At 45.6% G+C, this 18,448-nt stretch overlaps 1 protein-coding gene across 5 annotated transcripts in view; it reads right to left on the reverse strand.

The window, feature by feature from the left end:
• The window catches only part of LOC130200404 (monocarboxylate transporter 2-like), a 19,968-nt gene extending 2,021 nt beyond the window's left edge, over positions 1-17,947 (reverse strand). Inside the window, exons 1-7 of one of the 5 annotated variants that reach the window (XM_056424663.1) lie at positions 17,600-17,947; positions 12,002-12,153; positions 11,724-11,924; positions 10,387-10,633; positions 6,301-6,444; positions 4,589-5,398; positions 1-2,708 (exon numbers count right to left, since the gene is read on the reverse strand). The exon at positions 1-2,708 is cut by the window's left edge and continues 2,021 nt beyond it. In XM_056424663.1, coding sequence (XP_056280638.1) covers positions 2,428-2,708; positions 4,589-5,398; positions 6,301-6,444; positions 10,387-10,603 — 1,452 coding nt within the window. In that variant the 5' untranslated portion in view covers positions 10,604-10,633; positions 11,724-11,924; positions 12,002-12,153; positions 17,600-17,947 and the 3' untranslated portion in view covers positions 1-2,427. Of the gene's footprint in view, positions 2,709-4,588; positions 5,399-6,300; positions 6,445-10,386; positions 10,634-11,723; positions 11,925-12,001; positions 13,566-15,788; positions 16,575-17,599 lie in introns of those variants that run through there. The other 4 variants (XM_056424664.1, XM_056424661.1, XM_056424666.1 and 1 more) reach the window with 4 other exon arrangements.
• Positions 17,948-18,448: the final 501 nt, after the last annotated feature.

The raw sequence follows: 18,448 nt of genomic DNA on the forward strand, positions 1-18,448 counted from the left end.
CTAGCATTAACCAGCATAAACAAGCATTAAATTAACCAGTATAAACTAGCATAAACCAGCATTAACCAGCATAAACCAGCATTAAATTAACCATTATTAACCAGTATACACCAGCAATAACGAGCATAAACCATAATAAACCAGAGGGGTTTTCACAGTGACAAAGCGCTCGGTTGCCACAGAGAGCCGCTGCCACAGCTGGACGTCGAGTTCCATTATTCACAATTCACTTTCATATATTCAAACCTCGGTAAAGGGACAATTGCATTGTTCTATTTTTGATGTTCATGATGACGTTTCTATAAATGACCTTTGTTATTTAAGTGTGTTGGCTCTGTTATGGGTCAGCGGGGACCATGAGGTCAACGGGGCGACCTCTACGAAACACCTGGAATGGACAGAGTATTGCACAACGCTGACGGTCACAGATACAGTTCAATGGTTGTTCGTGAAATCTTCACTTGTTCACGAAACGATTAAAAACACAGCTTCACTGGCATCGGGTGGTTCGTAGCATCAGTAGTAATGAAACGCATTAAGTACTGCCGTTAGTGAATTAGTTACAGGACATTACGGAAACCTCGTAGCTTCAACATTTAGACGGACGGACATGTTGGGAGACAAACTTTCTACTTTTAGAGAATACGTGGGTCCCACTGAACACGAAGCTGTATCAGCTGCGTAGAATACTATTCACGGAACAACTCCCCTCCACATCACATGTAAAGCAGTGCAAGAAACACGTTTCCCTGCACATCGGCATTCAAATACGAGAAATGATATTGCTCATGGGCTCTGTGTGTGTGTGTGTGTAGAAATGCCACTATTGCGCAGATGGTTTTTGGTCATTAATACCTTGTTAAGGCCCACAGAGGAAATTACATTCAACCATAATTAAACTCATTTAATTGCAGCGTTTTTTTCTAAAATGCGGTTTGGGGCCGTTTCTCCTCGGCACGCCGTCGTCGGGTCTGACCGGGACGCTCGGCGACGCACAGGAAGCATTTAATGACTTGATCGAAAGCATTAAAGTTGGACATTTGCGCAGGTTTTACGACGCCACGTCGCGGTGCGGCGGCGGGCAGCGGTGCCAGCTGTGATCACATCTGTTCGGTATTTTTAGAAGTATGGAATTTTATGGCACCCAAATGCCATTTTAAAACACAGTGCAATTCGGACGTATTGAGTTCTCGCTTGACACACATCACCAGATGGATCCGCCATGTCCGGGCGCACTGGGATCGCCAACGCCGCAGTCACACTGCGGGCAACGCCGTCGACAAGTCCGCGGGGGTCTTTCACGTCACGGAGCCGACCGACCGAGGGGAAATATAACTTTGGAGGGTCAACACCTGATAACCATGCAGGCAGGTGTGATTTTGCGAACGTTCGCCGGAAATCGTGACGTTTGATTCCCATTGGCAGGTGCAGCAACTTTGATGTGAAAGACGACCGGACATTCAGATCCTATACAACTGTCCACAATTTGTCACTAAATGCTCACGGACCCCATTACCCGTGGTTTGAAAGCTCAGATCAGTGAGAACTTCAGCGAGAACAGAAACCTGCTGCCGCTTCCGAGCCGTTGAGCGAAGTCCTTCTAACCTTCAGGATCAGTTCCCTGCTTCCTCTTGTTCATTTAACCGTTCCTTGATTACCCAACATTTGGTGTGTTATAGAAAGACTATTCAGTCTGCTGGTGCGGTTGGAACCGCGGCGACACGCCGATCATATCAAATCACATCGGGAGACGCAGCAGAAAGAAAGGAATGTTTGTTGCTACCGCATGGAATATTGAACTTGTCGAGACGTACGGAAACAAACTAATAAACAACTGGAATATATATAAAACTCTTTTTTAGTATTCTTCTTTTAGCACTGTTGATTTTTCTTTCTGTGAATTTAACACATTTTTGATGCTCTGCATCTGCAACTAATGATCTGCAGCATCTGTGGATCTGCTGCTATGCTAGCTCTCAGTTGGCACCATTTTGTTTAGTTTCTACATAAACTAAAAAACCAACAGCCTGATTGTTACGGAGACTATTTGTCTGATGTGAATGTACCCCCCCCCTCCCCCCACACCCCATTGCAGTCTTGTAGTCACAGTAAATCCGCTATGAGGTGAACGTGGCAATAAAACACAATACAGTTAGTGCTACGCGGTTTCCCTTTCAGTTTCTTCTTCTGAAGAGACTTTTTGTCTCCTCATATGCATGCAATATCTTATACTTTTGCTCTTTGACAAACAGATCGTCCTCCAGTGTTTGCTTTGGCAGTTAAGTTTCCACAGAAGGGCAGGGGACCCCGAATAGAGCCTTGTGGAACACCGAGAGGCCCCTCTTGGCTTGCAGCTCGGTTTGATCGTGATGGTGTTGCGGGGTTGTCTCGGGGGGGGAGGGGGAGCGGTCGGCGGAGCAGAGGGATCTAGATGTTGGTTTCCCGCTGCGTGGCTTCGTCGACGTTCTCACTTTTGCCGACCAGCTCCTCCGACGCCTCGGCTTCCCCGTCAGCCTCCTTCGGATCCACGACACCGTCGGGATCTTCTGTTCCAGTCCGTTTGTACAGCTCGGCACACTTGCGCTCACGCTCCAAGAGTCTGTAGTTGATGAAGTTCCCGATGAAGAGCCAAATACTGGCCAAAATCACGATGGCCCCACAGCAAAAATACATGGACTTGTAGTTTTTTGTGATATCGACCAGTTTCCCTGCAACAGAACACAAGGTTTTAAGATGTTGAAGTAGATACAGTTATATTATTTGAAGTAATACTGCGTAGAACTGAGATGTCATTGATTAAAAACATGGCTAAATGTCAACTATCATTAATTCTACCCATTTGATTGAAGGCCTGGATATAATTGCATATTGTCACATTAGCAACCAAGATATCTTAGTGAGCTCTTGACTAACAAGCATCAATATATATATCTATATATATTCATATACATATATATGAATATATATATATATACATATATATATGTATATATATGTATGAATACATATACATACATATACATATATATATGTATACATAAATATATATACATATATATGTATATATATATGCATATATATATATATATAGATATATATACAAATATATATATACATATTTATATGTATATATACATATATATATGCAAATGTATATATATACAGTACATACAGGACTGTCTCAGAAAATTAGAATATTGTGATAAAGTTCTTTATTTTCTGTAATGCAATTAAAAAAACAAAAATGTCATGCATTCTGGATTCATTACAAATCAACTGAAATATTGCAAGCCTTTTATTCTTTTAATATTGCTGATTATGGCTTACAGCTTAAGAAAACTCTAAAATCCTATCTCATAAAATTTTAATATTTCCTCAGACCAAGTAAAAAAAAAGATTTATAACAGCTGAGTGTTTGTCAAGGCTCAGGAAACCCTTGCAGGTGTTTCGAGTTAATTAGACAATTCAAGTGATTTGTTTAATACCCTACTAGTATACTTTTTCATGATATTCTAATATTTAGAGATAGGATATTTGAGTTTTCTTAAGCTGTAAGCCATAATCAGCAATATTAAAAGAATAAAAGGCTTGCAATATTTCAGTTGATTTGTAATGAATCCAGAATGCATGACAGTTTTGTTTTTTTAATTGCATTACAGAAAATAAAGAACTTCATCACAATATTCTAATTTTCTGAGACAGTCCTGTATATATGTATATATACATATATATGTATATATAGATAGATAGATAGATAGATAGATAGATATATACTTTATTAATCCCCAAGGGGAAATTTGTCGAGTCAGTAGCAGCAACACACAAGAATAAAAAAACAAAACACAAAATATAAGAAGGGTTAGGGTGATCTGGCAAGAGGTGAACTGTTGTAGAGCCTCATAGCCGTCGGCAGGAATGTTCTCCTGTATCTCTCCTTGTGGCAGCGGAGCGTGAGGAGACGTCTGGAGAAAGTACTCCTCTGTCCCTGTAGGAGGTGGTGGAGAGGGTGGTCCGAGTGGTCCAATATGGACACCAGTTTCTTCAACGTCCTCCTCTCCACCACCTGTTCCAGGTGCTCCAGCTGGCAGCCGATGATGGAGCCAGCCTTCCTAACCAGTTTGTTAAGACGGCTGGTGTCACCGGCTCCGATGCTGCTCCCCCAGCAGACAATGGCAAAGTGCAGCACACTGGCCACAACCGACTGGTAGAATAACTCCAGCATCTTGCTGCACACGTTGAAGGATCGAAGCTTTCTCAGGAAAAAGAGTCGACTCATCCCCTTCTTGTACACAGCGTTGATGTTGGCCTTCCAGTTCAGTCGGCTGTCGATGGAGACGCCCAGGTACATATATAGACATGTATATATACATATATATCCACATATATATATATATGTATATGTATATGTATGTGTATATATATATGGTAGTTTGCCAACAAGCTACTGTGAAAAGTCACAACCAAGGTTCTTAAAACCCTACCTTTTCTGGTTTGACTGGGCCTTTTAGAGAGCTAAAAACACTCGAGAGTAAAGGCAGTAAAACATGTACGTGTAAAAGAATGAAATATGCTCTGAGACTGATCGTACCTGCAAGAGGTGGACCGAGGAGGACCGGGCAGCACTCTACGATGGTGGTGAGTCCCACAGCGCTGGAGAACCTCTGAGGCCCAACAATGTCCATCAGCGTTTCAAACAGCACCGAGCTGACCATGCCAAACGCAAAGCCGAAGAACATGGCGTACACCACCAGACCGGTGTAGTTTTCCACCAGGGGGCAAAGCATGTGGCACACTCCATTGTACAGCACGGCAAAGCTGAAGAAGTACTGGATCCTGGGCCGGACCCAGCGCGAGTTGGCCAAGAGCCCCATGGAGGGCCTCGCAACCATGTCAACAAAAGCCAGAATGGAGAGCAGGAAGGCAGCCGAGTACTCGTCCACGCCCATGTCCTTAGCGAAGGCCGTGAGGAAGACGATGGGTGCAAAGAAGCCCAGGAACATGATGACGTTGCCCGACAGGTAAATGAGGAAGCCGCGATGCTTGAAGAGCGACAGGTCCAGGTACTTGTTGAACGTTTGCCAGGCCGTCTGCTTCTCTTTGGTCGTGGTGGCAATGACGGCCACCTCCTCATCCTTCTTGCCCGGCGGCGGTCTCAGGGGCCTCATGAGGGGCCTCATGAGGGACCCGGCCACACAGCAGTTCAATAGCAGGCCTCCCAGGATGAGGAAGCTGCCTCTCCAGCCAAACTGGTTGAAGAGGTACTGGTTGAGCGGCGCCAGGGTGCTGAGGAACACCGGACTGCCGGCCATCGCCAGGCCGTTAGCAATGGGGCGCTTCTTGCAGAAGTATCGGCCGATCATCGTCAGCGCTGGCTGCAGGTTGAAGGCCAGTCCAAGTCCTGTGAGCACAGATGGCGGAGCATTAACAACTATACCAATGCTAAGAAGCATAGATTTGACTTCCTACTTACCGATAAAATAAACAAAGTAACTGAGTCCCTCTGATGTAGTTGCTTTAAGAACTAGCTAGCAACGTGGTTGATTAGCCATGCGAGCACCGCGGCTCGAAAGATTGTCCAACATTTTCATTTATGATAAATTGCCTGCAAAACTAATCAGGTTCCCATCAGCCTCAGTTGTATTTTGAGATTAACGCCGATTAGAAAATGTTAAGCGCGAAATTACGATGCTAACATGATACCTGCTAAACATGTGCATGCTAGCATTGCCCATGTGAGCATGCTAGTGATAGCATTTAGCTCAAAGCAGCCTCAGAATGTTGAGCCAGAGAGTTGGCTGGATAAGATTTATCATTTGAAATGCAAAGAATTGTTCCAACAATAAATTGGAGTAAATCTGAAAGTAGTTTTTTCTATTGATGTTATACATCTCCCAAAAATATAACAGCGAGAGGTTTTGCCTTTGTGCACACGTTCCCTCTTTCAAATTATGCAATGTGTTTATATATTATTACTTGTTGAATTAAATAGCTGTGATGTATCTACAGTAAAGATCTAAATTATGCCTAAAGAGATGAGAAAAGAGAACATTTCAGCTTTTTAACAAACATATTTGGGTAGACGAAGCCTGTCATAGATCAAGCCCGACTAACGGTAAGTTTTAAGTGGCATTTATAATCATGTTAAAACACAGTATCATACAATTAAGGCAAGAACCAGAATATATTGGATTACTGAAATGTAATTCCTGCAAAACACTTTTATTTTTAACCTGCTACTTAGAAGTAGCGGCTCATAAAATGAACTCTAAATGGCCTCAAGGTGTATTTAGACGGACTTACCGCCGATAACTCCGATGCAGACGTAGAGCTGCACCACGGTGTTGGAGAAGGAGGCGAGGATCATGCCGGTGGCCGACAGGCAGCCGCCCATCATGACGACGGGCCGGCAGCCGTACGTGTTGACCAGGATGCTGCTGATGGGCCCTGGAGAGCAGAGGGGAGACGTCAGCCTCCGCATGCCGGGTGTTTACGGCGAGGGAGAGCGTGACGATGTCACGGGGTTACTGCTGCACGCCGGCGGGAGCTCTAATTGATAGAAGCAGCGAAGCGCCTTCAGTTCTTTTAACGCGGCACTCCCGTCGTCTCGTGTCAAATTAATTTCGAGGAAGTGACGGACGGACGGAAAAAATACCTTCAGGGCGCGATCACACCAGACGCCACTTTTAAAAGCGCAGGAGCTCCAAAGACGGCACCGTGCGCCTGTGGAGCGACCAACCGTTGATTTTGGGTTCACGATTTAAAGGGAAAAAAAGGAAAGAGTACGGTGAACACCACCATTTATTCCTCGAATTGTGTCTCGATGACGAGGCTTTCAGTTGCACTTCCGACTGATCAGCTGGAGTCGTGTTTCCATTTAGAATTACAAAGCTCTTCGTCATTAAATACCGCTAATATAAGGGTTTCATCGGGAAAACAGGAAGGAAAGCCTCCTGCTTGAGCTGATTGGCTGCCTTGGGCCTCCTGCTTGATCCGATCTGTCTTTCTTTAAAGGGGAATTTCACCCCAAAATCGAAAAATAGATGTTTCCTCTTACTTATGAAGCTATTTCTCAATCTAGATTGTTAGAGTTGCTTGATTTGAGATGTAATAACTTCTCTCCGATATGATGGGGTGAGACGGCACTCGGCGCAGAAATGTCTCCGTGACCCGGTTCCTCAAGATAATGCGCAGACCTGGTTGTCTGCAGTTCCATGTCGGAACTATAGGGGAAAGAAACTGATCACAAGTTGTGTCTCTTTAGCAGCTTTACGCGAACTAACTAGCTTTGTGCTAACTAACTAGCTTTATGCTAACTAACTAGCTTTGTGCTAACTAACTAGCTTCATGCTAACTGACTCAGTCAGTGCGGGAGGCACATTTCTTCATGAATCGGCGTCTGTATTCTCAGTGTCGCTGCTGTCCGGTCCAGAATGAGGTGAATCCGACACCTTCCTGGCTGAGGAAGGTTGACTCGGTCCAGAGAAACGGGTTTTATATCATATTTGTGCCGCGTCACTTTGTGTTCCAATGTTTAAACCTGGATTTGAATCTTGTCATCCACACCGTGCCCCCAACCCCCCGAAGCTGCATTTCTTTAAGCACAGGAGGTGTGAATTGAATCGGGAGGGAGAAAAGTAATGAAAGATGTTTCTGAAGCAATACTTTCATTACCAGCCACAAGACGGATCGTCTTTCTGCCGGCGGCCCGGAGCGACTCACCGAGCCGCGGCGGCCGAGGAGGCATCGACTTAATTCGCTCCGTGTGAATCTTTTTTTTTCCGACCTTGAGGAAAGTTCCCCTCATTTGCATCCACCGCCGGAGCGGCGGCAGCCATCGGTACCCCGAACGGTCCGAGAGGAGGAGGACGCCCCCGAGCCTTGCACATTACCTCCCTTTAAAAAATAAAAGGCTTATCACCTCCTGGCCAGACTTCATTTCACAGTGGACACAAAACCCTAAATATAACCACCCGGACCCCAGAAGGGAACCACGCGTATAGAAATGTGCGGAACCGTTTCCGTCCACGACCCTTTGACGCCGCCGCGGCCGGGACGACGCGGATGAAGTCGACGCTCTGCGGCGGCACGGCGCCGCCGAGGCCGTGTCGAGTCGGACCATTACGCAGACATCAGGGGGCTTTGTGCTGAAAGTTTATACAAGTTTATACAAGTTTATACAAGTGGACACGAGGCGTTGAGGTGAAGTTTAGAGCGGTGCGGCAGGACGGCAGAATCCCACTAGAGATGACGTTCAACCACCGTGCCGTGAGAACATGTTTAATCTCACTTAATCGGACCTAAACATAAATTATTTAGTTGTCGCAAATATATTTGCCATTGTTGATCGTCTGAGCCTGTAATACAGTGGCTGGCCGAGTAATGAAGTACTCTTCCGTGCCAGTAGGGGGCGGTAGCTAACGCATTAATTACTAGAACATTTAAGACAGTAGAATTTAAAAAAGTATGCGCTGGAGACGCTGTGGTGGAGAACGGCGATGGAGAAATATTTTTTTTTAAATGCCGACTGACATTCAGGGGAGGATATTTACATATTATTTAAGGGGCAATTTTCCCCCCGACTGACTGAAATCCACGGGCATTTAAAAAGAAATTGGGGGCACTTTTGAAATTTGTGAAATAACATTTAACCTTTATATATATATATAAATGTATATATATATATATATATATATACATATATATATACTTATATAGGCTGACAGTATATAAGCAATAGAAATGGCAATAATAAGAAGGGGAAAATCAAAACATGAAATGGCGAGTGAAGCGGGTCACATGGGCCGTGGTCACGCCGTCATGTGACCGCGCCCGGCCGGTCCATACATGTGCTGACGATGTCCTTCTTGTTATAATTAAACACGGTTATTAAGTATCTCTGGATTATTTCTCTGGACGTCTTCTTTCCATCTCCTGCAGCTCGAGGATCTCTTGAACCTCGACAGCCTTCGACGGGTTCACGGACGTCACGTCGACCGCCGCTCATGACGGACCGCGACTGGAACGCAGACGGCCTTGTTTACGCGCTGCCTCGCCCAAAGGTAAGTCTCTCTCTCTCTCTCTGGATTAGCGCAACTGATCCCACGGCGCCTGCAGTTTAAAACACGTCATCATCGCGGCGCGGCGCTGCCGGCGGGGATGAGATGACGAAACCCGTCATGGATTTGATTTGTGAATCTTATGAATCTCTGTCAGTCGATATATTAAAATGAGCATGCTTTTATTGTGAAAGATTGCGGTCACGAGGTTTGCGCTGGGTACACGTGAGACATTAAAAAAAACTTTCTGCAATTTAGATGGAATTAATTAATTAATATTCAGTCTGAGGCTGAACACACACACACACCAACACACACACCAACACACACACACACAGCGGTGGTAAACATTGAAGCTGATTGCTTCATCAGCGTAAGAGGCGGAACACGAGAGCGGATGTTCTAATGAACTGACGAGCGATCAATAACAGCCAATGAGTAACGAGAGCCGCGCGCTAACGACATGCGGCCATCGTTAAGTTGAAGCGGCACACACACACACACACACACACACACACACACACACATCTCTCAGCCAAGACGCTGTAATCGTCCCCAAAATTTGAATATTTTGTTAAAATATTATTATTTTGTCATGTCTTCGCGCTCTCATCTGGAGCATAAAAGCGTCTGTTGTGATATGTATATATATATACATAGATACATATATGTATCTATATACATAGATACATATATGTATATATATATATACATATATACATGTATATATATACATATATATACATATAAATATAGTGAGTCCACCACCCAGAGACCATCTGATTACCACTTCCTGTTGCAAAAGCCTCTTCAAAATAAGAGCTTCAGCGATCTCTGGAGAGAAACCCACCGCCCCATCATCAAAACATCTCATTCATACGGTCATCATGACATCACAAACAGAATACAGAGGTCATACTTTCATATGCTTTAGAACACATGTAAAGTATCTTTACCTTTGCATTGAAAATGCGTAAGGTTATGTTTTGATCGCCGTGTATTTATTTGTATGCGTGTTATTCGCATAACTCAAAAAGTATTAAACTGAATCGCATGGAATTTGGTGGGATGATTGGTTATTATCCGGGGACCATTTGATTAGATTTTGGGATCGATTGGGTCAAAGGTCAAGGTCATGAAAAGGTAAAAATCTTCTTTTTACCATTGCGCGGTCAATTTGTATCCAGTTGGCAACTAATGCCAACATGTTCATAATTCAATGCCCAATCTTGTGATATGTGAAGGTATGCGCTCTACCGAGGGCCCGTTCTAGTTCTATCTGCATTAATTAAAGACATAAGACATCAATCCACGACGACCAGCGACTCACCCGCAGCGTACATGACGGCCAGCATGATGGAGGAGAGCCACGCCACCTGGCTGTAGGACGCCCCGAAGATGATCTGGATGTCCTTGAAGAAGACGGTGATGGCCTTGGGGAAGGCGTACGAGAAGCCGATGGAGATGAAGGAGGCCAGCACCACGGCCCAGCCCCAGCCGCCGTCCGGCGGGGGCGCGGCGGGGGGACTCGCGGTCGGGGGCGCCATCGCTCGCCCACCTCGGCGCCGGAAACTCAGCTGCGGGGGAAACGGAGGAAAACCAGCGTTAGCTGCAGCGTGCCGCCGCGTCTCTGACCGCCGCCGCGCGGATCACACGGCCGGGCGCGCCTTGTGTTGACGGTACACACGGCCAATAAGGACGCCATGGAGACGGCCTGCAGGCGGTAACACGACACCACGGGGACGAGGACACGCCAGAGGAGAGGGCCGGATCATTGCTTTCAGAGGGCGTGCACCGCGAGGCCGCGCCCGCCACCTTGAGGTCATGAAACAAGGCGGAGCCTGTGTGGCCAGGGCGCTGCTGAGTGCAATGCAAACACACACCCTCATGACACGTGGTGACACCTGTGTGCCACAACTCAAGGAGAAAGTCATCGTGGCTTGCGGCCTGATGTCATCACAGTTGCATGATGGGAATTTAAAAAGCTATAAATCATGAAATCTCAGCCTCTGCTGCTTCAATTTGGAGAATTCTTTGTTTCCTTAAACAATTTGTGACTTACATAAAATACCATGGATATATATATCCATATATATATACACTTTTTTAAACTTGTGAAATAACATTTAACCTTTGTTAAAAAATAATAAATATACTTATTTAGGCTCACAGGATATGAGCAACTGTCATAAAAATGGCAATAATAATAATTTTAGGCAATAATAAGACTATTAGTCTACAGATTCAAAAAATAAACAAAAAACAATCAAATTCAATTTTATTCATATTTCTTTCTGGTAATTTATTGTTCAAAAATGCAACTATTAATAATTAGAACTTTCTTTGTTTTTTTTTTATAATTCTAAATTATGAGGTAAGAAATGAACATGATGACGACTGATTAAGGTTTATTATTATTTTTTTGTAATTAATTCCTACAAGCCATCAACAAAGAGAATAGAGATAATGGCTGGCATTATATTAAATATTGCCTTGGATTAATATTATTAGTTATTATACGTGGATTCATTTTTATTACGACTGAATACCAACAAAAATAAAACTGGAGAATATAATATAATCACTATGACTCGTATTAATTGCTTTTAATGGTTTCATTAATTAGTTTTAATAGTGTATATTCTTGGAATGGTTTTTAATACTTACTTTTGAATAGTATGTTTTTCTTCATTTGAATGCTATAAGGGCAGCACGGTGGCTCAGTTGGTCCAGATGTCGGCTTTTTATTCAATTTAGTCGAGTCGTTGCGGGGGAATTCTTTGAATTTCCTTCAACAGCGACGTTCCCCGTGTGCCAGTTGGCGCTAATCTCACCTGCGGCCGCGCTGAACGTCTCGGGTGTCAGGTGCTACCGTAATTAAGAAGAATTAGAATGTGATTGAAGATGTGAAGCCTCTTATTGAACTTGTGCATGTAAAAACGTACGTAAACAGACTCGAGGCTACGCCATCCGTTCCACCAGAAGAGGAACGCCTCTGGTGCTTCTGCCCGTTGATTATGAAAATGCAGAACGCCTCTTGTGTGTCAGGTGTAGACGAGTGTGTCCGCTCTGGGCTGCCGTAGCATCAGAGGAAACACTGAGGAGAGGGGAATGACTGGATGAGTCTCAGGTGATCATAACTACTCAAAACACAGGGATGAATATGATGTTTTATTTACCCATCATGCGACACACTCTCAAAAAGGCAACAACAACCCTTCTACCTCAGAGGAGGATCGTCTGGTACATAGTGTTGGGTACCGGGAACCGGTGCCAATGTTGTACCGGTTCCAATACAACCGGTATTACCCGGACCGAAACGCAACGCACATTCCGGTGCTTCTTTCCGGTGCCTGAGCCAATTGAAATTGAAAAAAACTATTGTTGTGAACTTCTGTGGTGACTCCGCCCTGTCAGCAGGTTACGAGCCTCTCATATGTAACTCTGAGAGGAGGCGTGGCCTGTGTGACTGTGAGCCGTGTGGAGCACAGCAGCGTCAGGCTGGGCCGACGGGGAGACGTCACCGGTCCCCTGAACACGGGGAGACCGATGATGACGAGCAGCCGGAACTCAGATTAGTACCGAAACGTTGATTGCAAGTCTTGCATTCATAAAAGTAGCCCAAGAAATAATAAATTAGCCATTATAACCATGTTTAAGCTAGCTCGTAGCTAGCGCTAGCTACGAGCTACGAGCGTGACAGTCTGCTAGCAGATGTGTTGATGTCCAGCGGTCCCGGCTGTATACCCGGTGTTACCGGGAATATAATGACGGAGGAATAAAGACCGTGGGGCGTCACTTTGTTTCAGTGTAACTCTCGCTGTCAGAAGCAAAACTGTATTTGTCACGTGTCATCTTCAGTCCCTCTGATTGGTTGTTCTCTTTGCCCATCAACACAGTGACAGGGTTAACCCTATAAGGTCTGCACATGACGATACATATCACATATAATGGAGAACATTGTGTCTGTTAACAGTCTGATATCCGTTGTTGTCGTGCTCCATGATAACGGCTTCTACAGGGAATATGGCCAAAGAGGTTTTTAATGTCCTCATTGTGCGTTTTAAAAAAAAGTATCGGTTCAGGCACCGTTTAGGCACCGGGATCGTTTTAAAAGTACCGGTTTAGCACCGGTATCGGAAAGAAAGAAAAAACGATACCCATCCCTATACACACACACACACACACTAAAGTATTCCATTTTATTCTTATTTCTTTATGTCTATTTCTTTTTATACATTTTTTGAAACAACTATGAACAATTCTAACTTATTTCTTAGTTGTATTATAATTCAAAATTATTATTACTTTTTGTGTACCTTGGTACAGGCAACACAGATAAGACACACAACAAAGAACAGAAATAAAACGTTAATAAATTATCATAATTATTAGAGGAAATTCTGGGGATGTGTTGCCTCTCCTGGTGACATCAGGGCAACATTATATTTCTTAGGGGCAGTTTTGCCCTTTCCCCTGGTGTATTTCCAATGTGTGTGTGTGTGTGTGTGTGTGTGTGTGTGTGTCAGTACCTCAGCAGAGAGCCTGAAACACTGCATTCTTTGTAGCGTAGACTAGGGTCTCGGGTTTAATTCACAACAAGGGCTCAGTGTTAGCTCAGTGCTAGCTCAGTGTTAGCTCAGTGTTAGCTCAGTGTTAGCTCAGTGTTAGCTCAGTGTTAGCTCAGTGTTAGCTCGTTGTTAGCTCAGTGTTAGCTCTCCGGTGAGTTCAAGGAAAGAGGTCCGTACATTTGACTGTTTCTGTTTTGCATATTCTGTGTTTATCTGAGTCGATGAGGTGAGATTAGACATCTTTGAATCTCCACCCAACCCAACGGATATTTGACTTTGACTTGGCAGACGTGCGTCACCGGAGAGTTTCTCCTGCTCCGGGTTCAAATACATTAAAATAAAACTGAACCAAGTCAATCAGTCAGTGATTAATGGGATCAGCGGTCGAGATGAAAGTGCTTAACTCACTTTGTACTTTGAGAGAAGTTGGGACTTTTTGGAGACGAGAAGAAAAGAGCTGCACAGGAAGAGGAAGAGGAGCCCCCCCCTCCATCCTCCACACAGATCAAAGCGTTCTGTTTGACTCGCTTATTTACGATAAGCATCTTTTTTAAATGATGGACTCGTACTATTTATTCGTGACCTTGAACGGCGGTGAAGTATTCAACGGTTCCAGTGAAACGACAATCGGATAAACAGGTGAAGGCCGACACGACCTCTACTGTCAGCCCCCCCACCCCCACACACACACACACACACACAACATTCAGGAGACTTCAAGTTATGGCAACGCAGGATTCGCCGTGAAGGTAACCTTGTGAGTAAGAATACTCTCATTGTTGTACAAACGGTTCATCATTAACCCGACGAGGGGAACTGAACCCCCCCCCCCTCGTGACCTCCACCTGAACACTTGCCCTGGCAAGAGGTCTCCTCCAACACCCAACACCCAGCACCCCACACCCAACACCCATCACCCCACACCCAGCACCCATCACCCCGCACCCAACACCCCACACCCAGCACCCCCAACACCCAACACCCACACCCAGCACCCCACACCCAGCACCCCACACCCAACACCCCACACCCCACACCCAGCACCCCCACACCCCACACCCACACCCAACACCCCACACCCAACACCCATCACCCCAACACCCCACACCCAACACCCCACACCCAGCACCCAGCACCCCACACCCAACACCCCACACCCAACACCCAGCACCCCACACCCCACACCCCCACACCCAGCACCCCACACCCAACACCCATCACCCCACACCCAGCACCCAACACCCCCACACCCAGCACCCATCACCCCCACACCCATCACCCCACAGCCAACACCCCACACCCAACACCCCCACACCCAACACCCCACACCCCCACACCCAGCACGCCGCGGTGTTTCCATGTGGGCCTTGCCAACACCGACAGTCAACACCCAACCCAAAGCGCCCGCTGCTCCGCGCGCCCCTGAACGCGTCATGAAGGTCAGAGGCGCCGGCCTCTGTTACATCTTTGTTTCAACACGCCGAGTGAAGGAAATCAAGTCGTCTGATATCCAACAGACGGATTCGGATTAGAGAGATTAGAGAGATTAGACTGAAGGACAAAGACGGTGATAACAATATAAACTATAGTTTGGCATTTCTGGACGACTAATTATTTTAACGATATCAGAAGTTCTTTTTTGCTTCAAAATGACCTTTCAGAACCCCCCCCCCCCCATCTCTCTCGCTCTCTCTTAGTCGCTCTCTTGCCCTCTCTCTCTCTCTCTCCTTCTCACTCTCTCTCTCTCTCTTTCTCTCTCTGTCGTTCTCTCGCCTCGTCTTCATCAGACGTGTTGCGTTGCCTCGTCTTCATCAGACGTGGTTTCAAAGGTCGAATGTTACGCAACAGGAGGCCGCGCTGCCCCTCTAGAGCTAACAGAGGAAGCTCCGTTAGCTAGTTGGGAGATTACCGGACGACCTTCACGGTGGACTGAAGGTCGCCACGTGAACTCATTGAATTAAGTTGCATAAATCATTAATAACCTAATGTGGGTGTTTACTTCTTTTACACTTCATCATGAAGGACCGTGTTCTTGAAGTGGCGTGCGGCGCCTTGTTCTGGATTAGTTTGCACACATCAACACGTTAGCGTCCGCAACGACGTCCCCGGAGGTCGTGGGAGGAGCTTCATGGACCTGAACCTGACACCAACACACACTCACCTGTGTTCATGTCCCACGCTGTGGCGCCGTGCGCTACACACACCATGTGCACAGGTGCATGGAGCTGTGGTGTGTCCTGTCTGTACGTCCTGGACTCGGCACACACACAATATATAAATATCATTTGGAATTATTAAAAAAAACAAGAAATAAATTAGAATTGTTAATAGTTGTTTAAAAAATGGAATAACAATAAATAAATAAGTATAGTTATTATTTTTTAACAAAGGTTAAAAGTTATTTCAGAAGTTTCAAAAACTTAAATACTCCTGGAGTTCAGTCAGTGGGGTAAACACTGACCCTAAATATATGTAAATATCCTCCCGTATCTTTGGGCCCATGTGTGTGTGTGTGTGTGTGTACCTGGCCAGGAAACAGTCCTTCACATAACCCATAAACACGCCCCCATGCTGTGTGTTCAGTCGACATTGTGTTCAGGGTAAACAAAGGAGAGACACTGAGCTCATGATGAGGTCACAGTGCTGGCATGTTTAGCGTTAGCATGTTGATAGCAGCCTTTGTGCTAAGCTACGCTAACCAGCTGCTGGCTGTAGCCTCGTGTGTGGCGTACAGACAAGAGAGGGGTGTATCTTTTTTAAGTGTCTAGGCTACTTTATAAAAGTTAAATGATGTCACTTTAGAGAGAGTAAACCAAACTAACTTCCCTCTCCTCGGCGTGTCGGTGACCCCGCTGACCCCGCTGACCCCCAGCTGATGGAGGCTGACGCTAGCCGAGTGTAGGGATGACACAACGCTCACAGAGGGACTGAAACACTCTTCTGTTTCCTGGTTTTAAAAAGAAGTAGGAGGAGGAGGAGAAGAAGAAGAAGAAGAAGAAGAAGAAGAAGAAGAAAATGAGGAGGAGAAGAAGGAGAAGAAGAAGAAGAAGAAGGAGCGGGTGGGGGAGGAGAAGGAGAAGAAGGAGGAGAAGAAGAAAAGGAGGAGTAGAAGGAGAAGAAGAACATAGCTCACAGAGTGACTGAAACACTCTTCTGTTTTCTGTTTTTAGCCCAAACTCTCATCCTGTCATGGTGACTTTTGGCCACAGGGGGCGCTGCTGAGTCAAAACGACTCTTGGCTTAGCTCGCTTCAAGATGCTGAAGACCTGAGGAGCAGAAGAGGCTGATGAAGAGCTGATGGTTTGTTGCCATGTCTGACTCCGTGTATCCAGTCTAAATAGAGAGAGCAGTGAAACACGTTCCAGGGGAAACAATCATCCTCTGAGCTCCGCTGACCTGAGAACACGACCTCCTCTTGTGCCAAAGCAACTTCCTCTTTTACTTTTTCTTTTTTCTTTTCTAAAGATGTTTGTTTGTCATTTGTAAAGTCGACCTGTAGAAGTTTGACTCCCATCAGGGGAACGAGTGAACAGCGGAGTGTCTCCTCAGCTGCCCCATCATGCGGCCGGTACAGCACCGGGACCGGATAAAACCGGTCGAGATGCCCCGAGGCCTACACCGAGCCACCGGGCGCTCACAGGCAGTGACGGGAAGGAGAGGAAGAAGAAGAAGGAGGAGAAGATCTTATCCAATGATTTCCTCCGGTAAAGACGCGCGGCAGCAGCGTGGAGGAGGATTTCCACATCTCTCCAAAATGCTCCTGAACGCATCACAGAATGTATCACACATCCAGGCACGCGGCACCCTTTCGTTGTATATTTATATTGATCTAATTTATGTATATTTGTGTCTCTCACGCCCCGCAGCTCATCTCTGCGCACCACGGCGTCCCGACACCGGCGCAAAGCTCCGGTTAATCCCGCCGATCCGCCGCGGCTCGTCTTCCCGCCGCGTCATTAAACGTCCCTTTACCTGGTGATGTTTTGGGGTGGCGGGTGTGATGAAGAGACGCGCGCGCGCGTCCCGTGCAGGCGGCCGGCTCGTCGTGACCTTGGATCAGAGATGTGAGTCCGAGGTGGAGCCTCTCTGTTTTGAATTTCCTGAGTGAGCCGCTGCGTGACGCGGCTCCTTCAGAGCGGCGCGGCGCGACGCGTTACATGCGCGGGTCCTGCGCGGCTCCTCCCGTGCAGGCCTCACCGGGACAGCTCTGGAGTGTCACGTGCAGGCAATGAAGACCCCAACAGATCAGTCACCACCAGAACATGACATTTATTATTAATATTATTATTTATTCTGAACAAATAATTTAGTTGGAATATAAAATATTACAAAAAACAATACCCATTCAATGAATTTAAATTCATCATTTAATACAGCATGTAATATATGATACAGAAATAAATAATACAGACAAACTATTTAAAAAGTGACAGTTAGAAGCGGTTTAAGTATCATTTAAAGAGTAATCACATCTTTATAAAAACACCATTATGTCAATATGTTAAAATAAAAATATAATATACAAGGATGAGAAGAAGAAGAAGAAGAAGAAGAAGAAGAAGAAGAATGAGGAGGAGGAGGGAGGGGGAGAAGAAAAAGGAGGAGGAGGAAGAGTAGAGGATAAAGAAGAAGAAGAAGAAGAAAAGATAAGATATATACTTTATTAATCCCCAAGGGGAAGTTAGTTCTCTGCATTTAACCCATCCTTAGTTATTAAGGAGCAGTGGGCTGCAGTGATGCGCCCGGGAAGCAACTGGGGGTTCAGTGCCTTGCTCAAGGACACTTCGTCTTGCAACAACTAATGGGGAGAGCCAGGATCGA

This window comes from Pseudoliparis swirei, chromosome 10 (genome assembly GCF_029220125.1).
Source record: "Pseudoliparis swirei isolate HS2019 ecotype Mariana Trench chromosome 10, NWPU_hadal_v1, whole genome shotgun sequence".
In the NCBI taxonomy this organism is placed as follows: domain Eukaryota; kingdom Metazoa; phylum Chordata; class Actinopteri; order Perciformes; family Liparidae; genus Pseudoliparis; species Pseudoliparis swirei.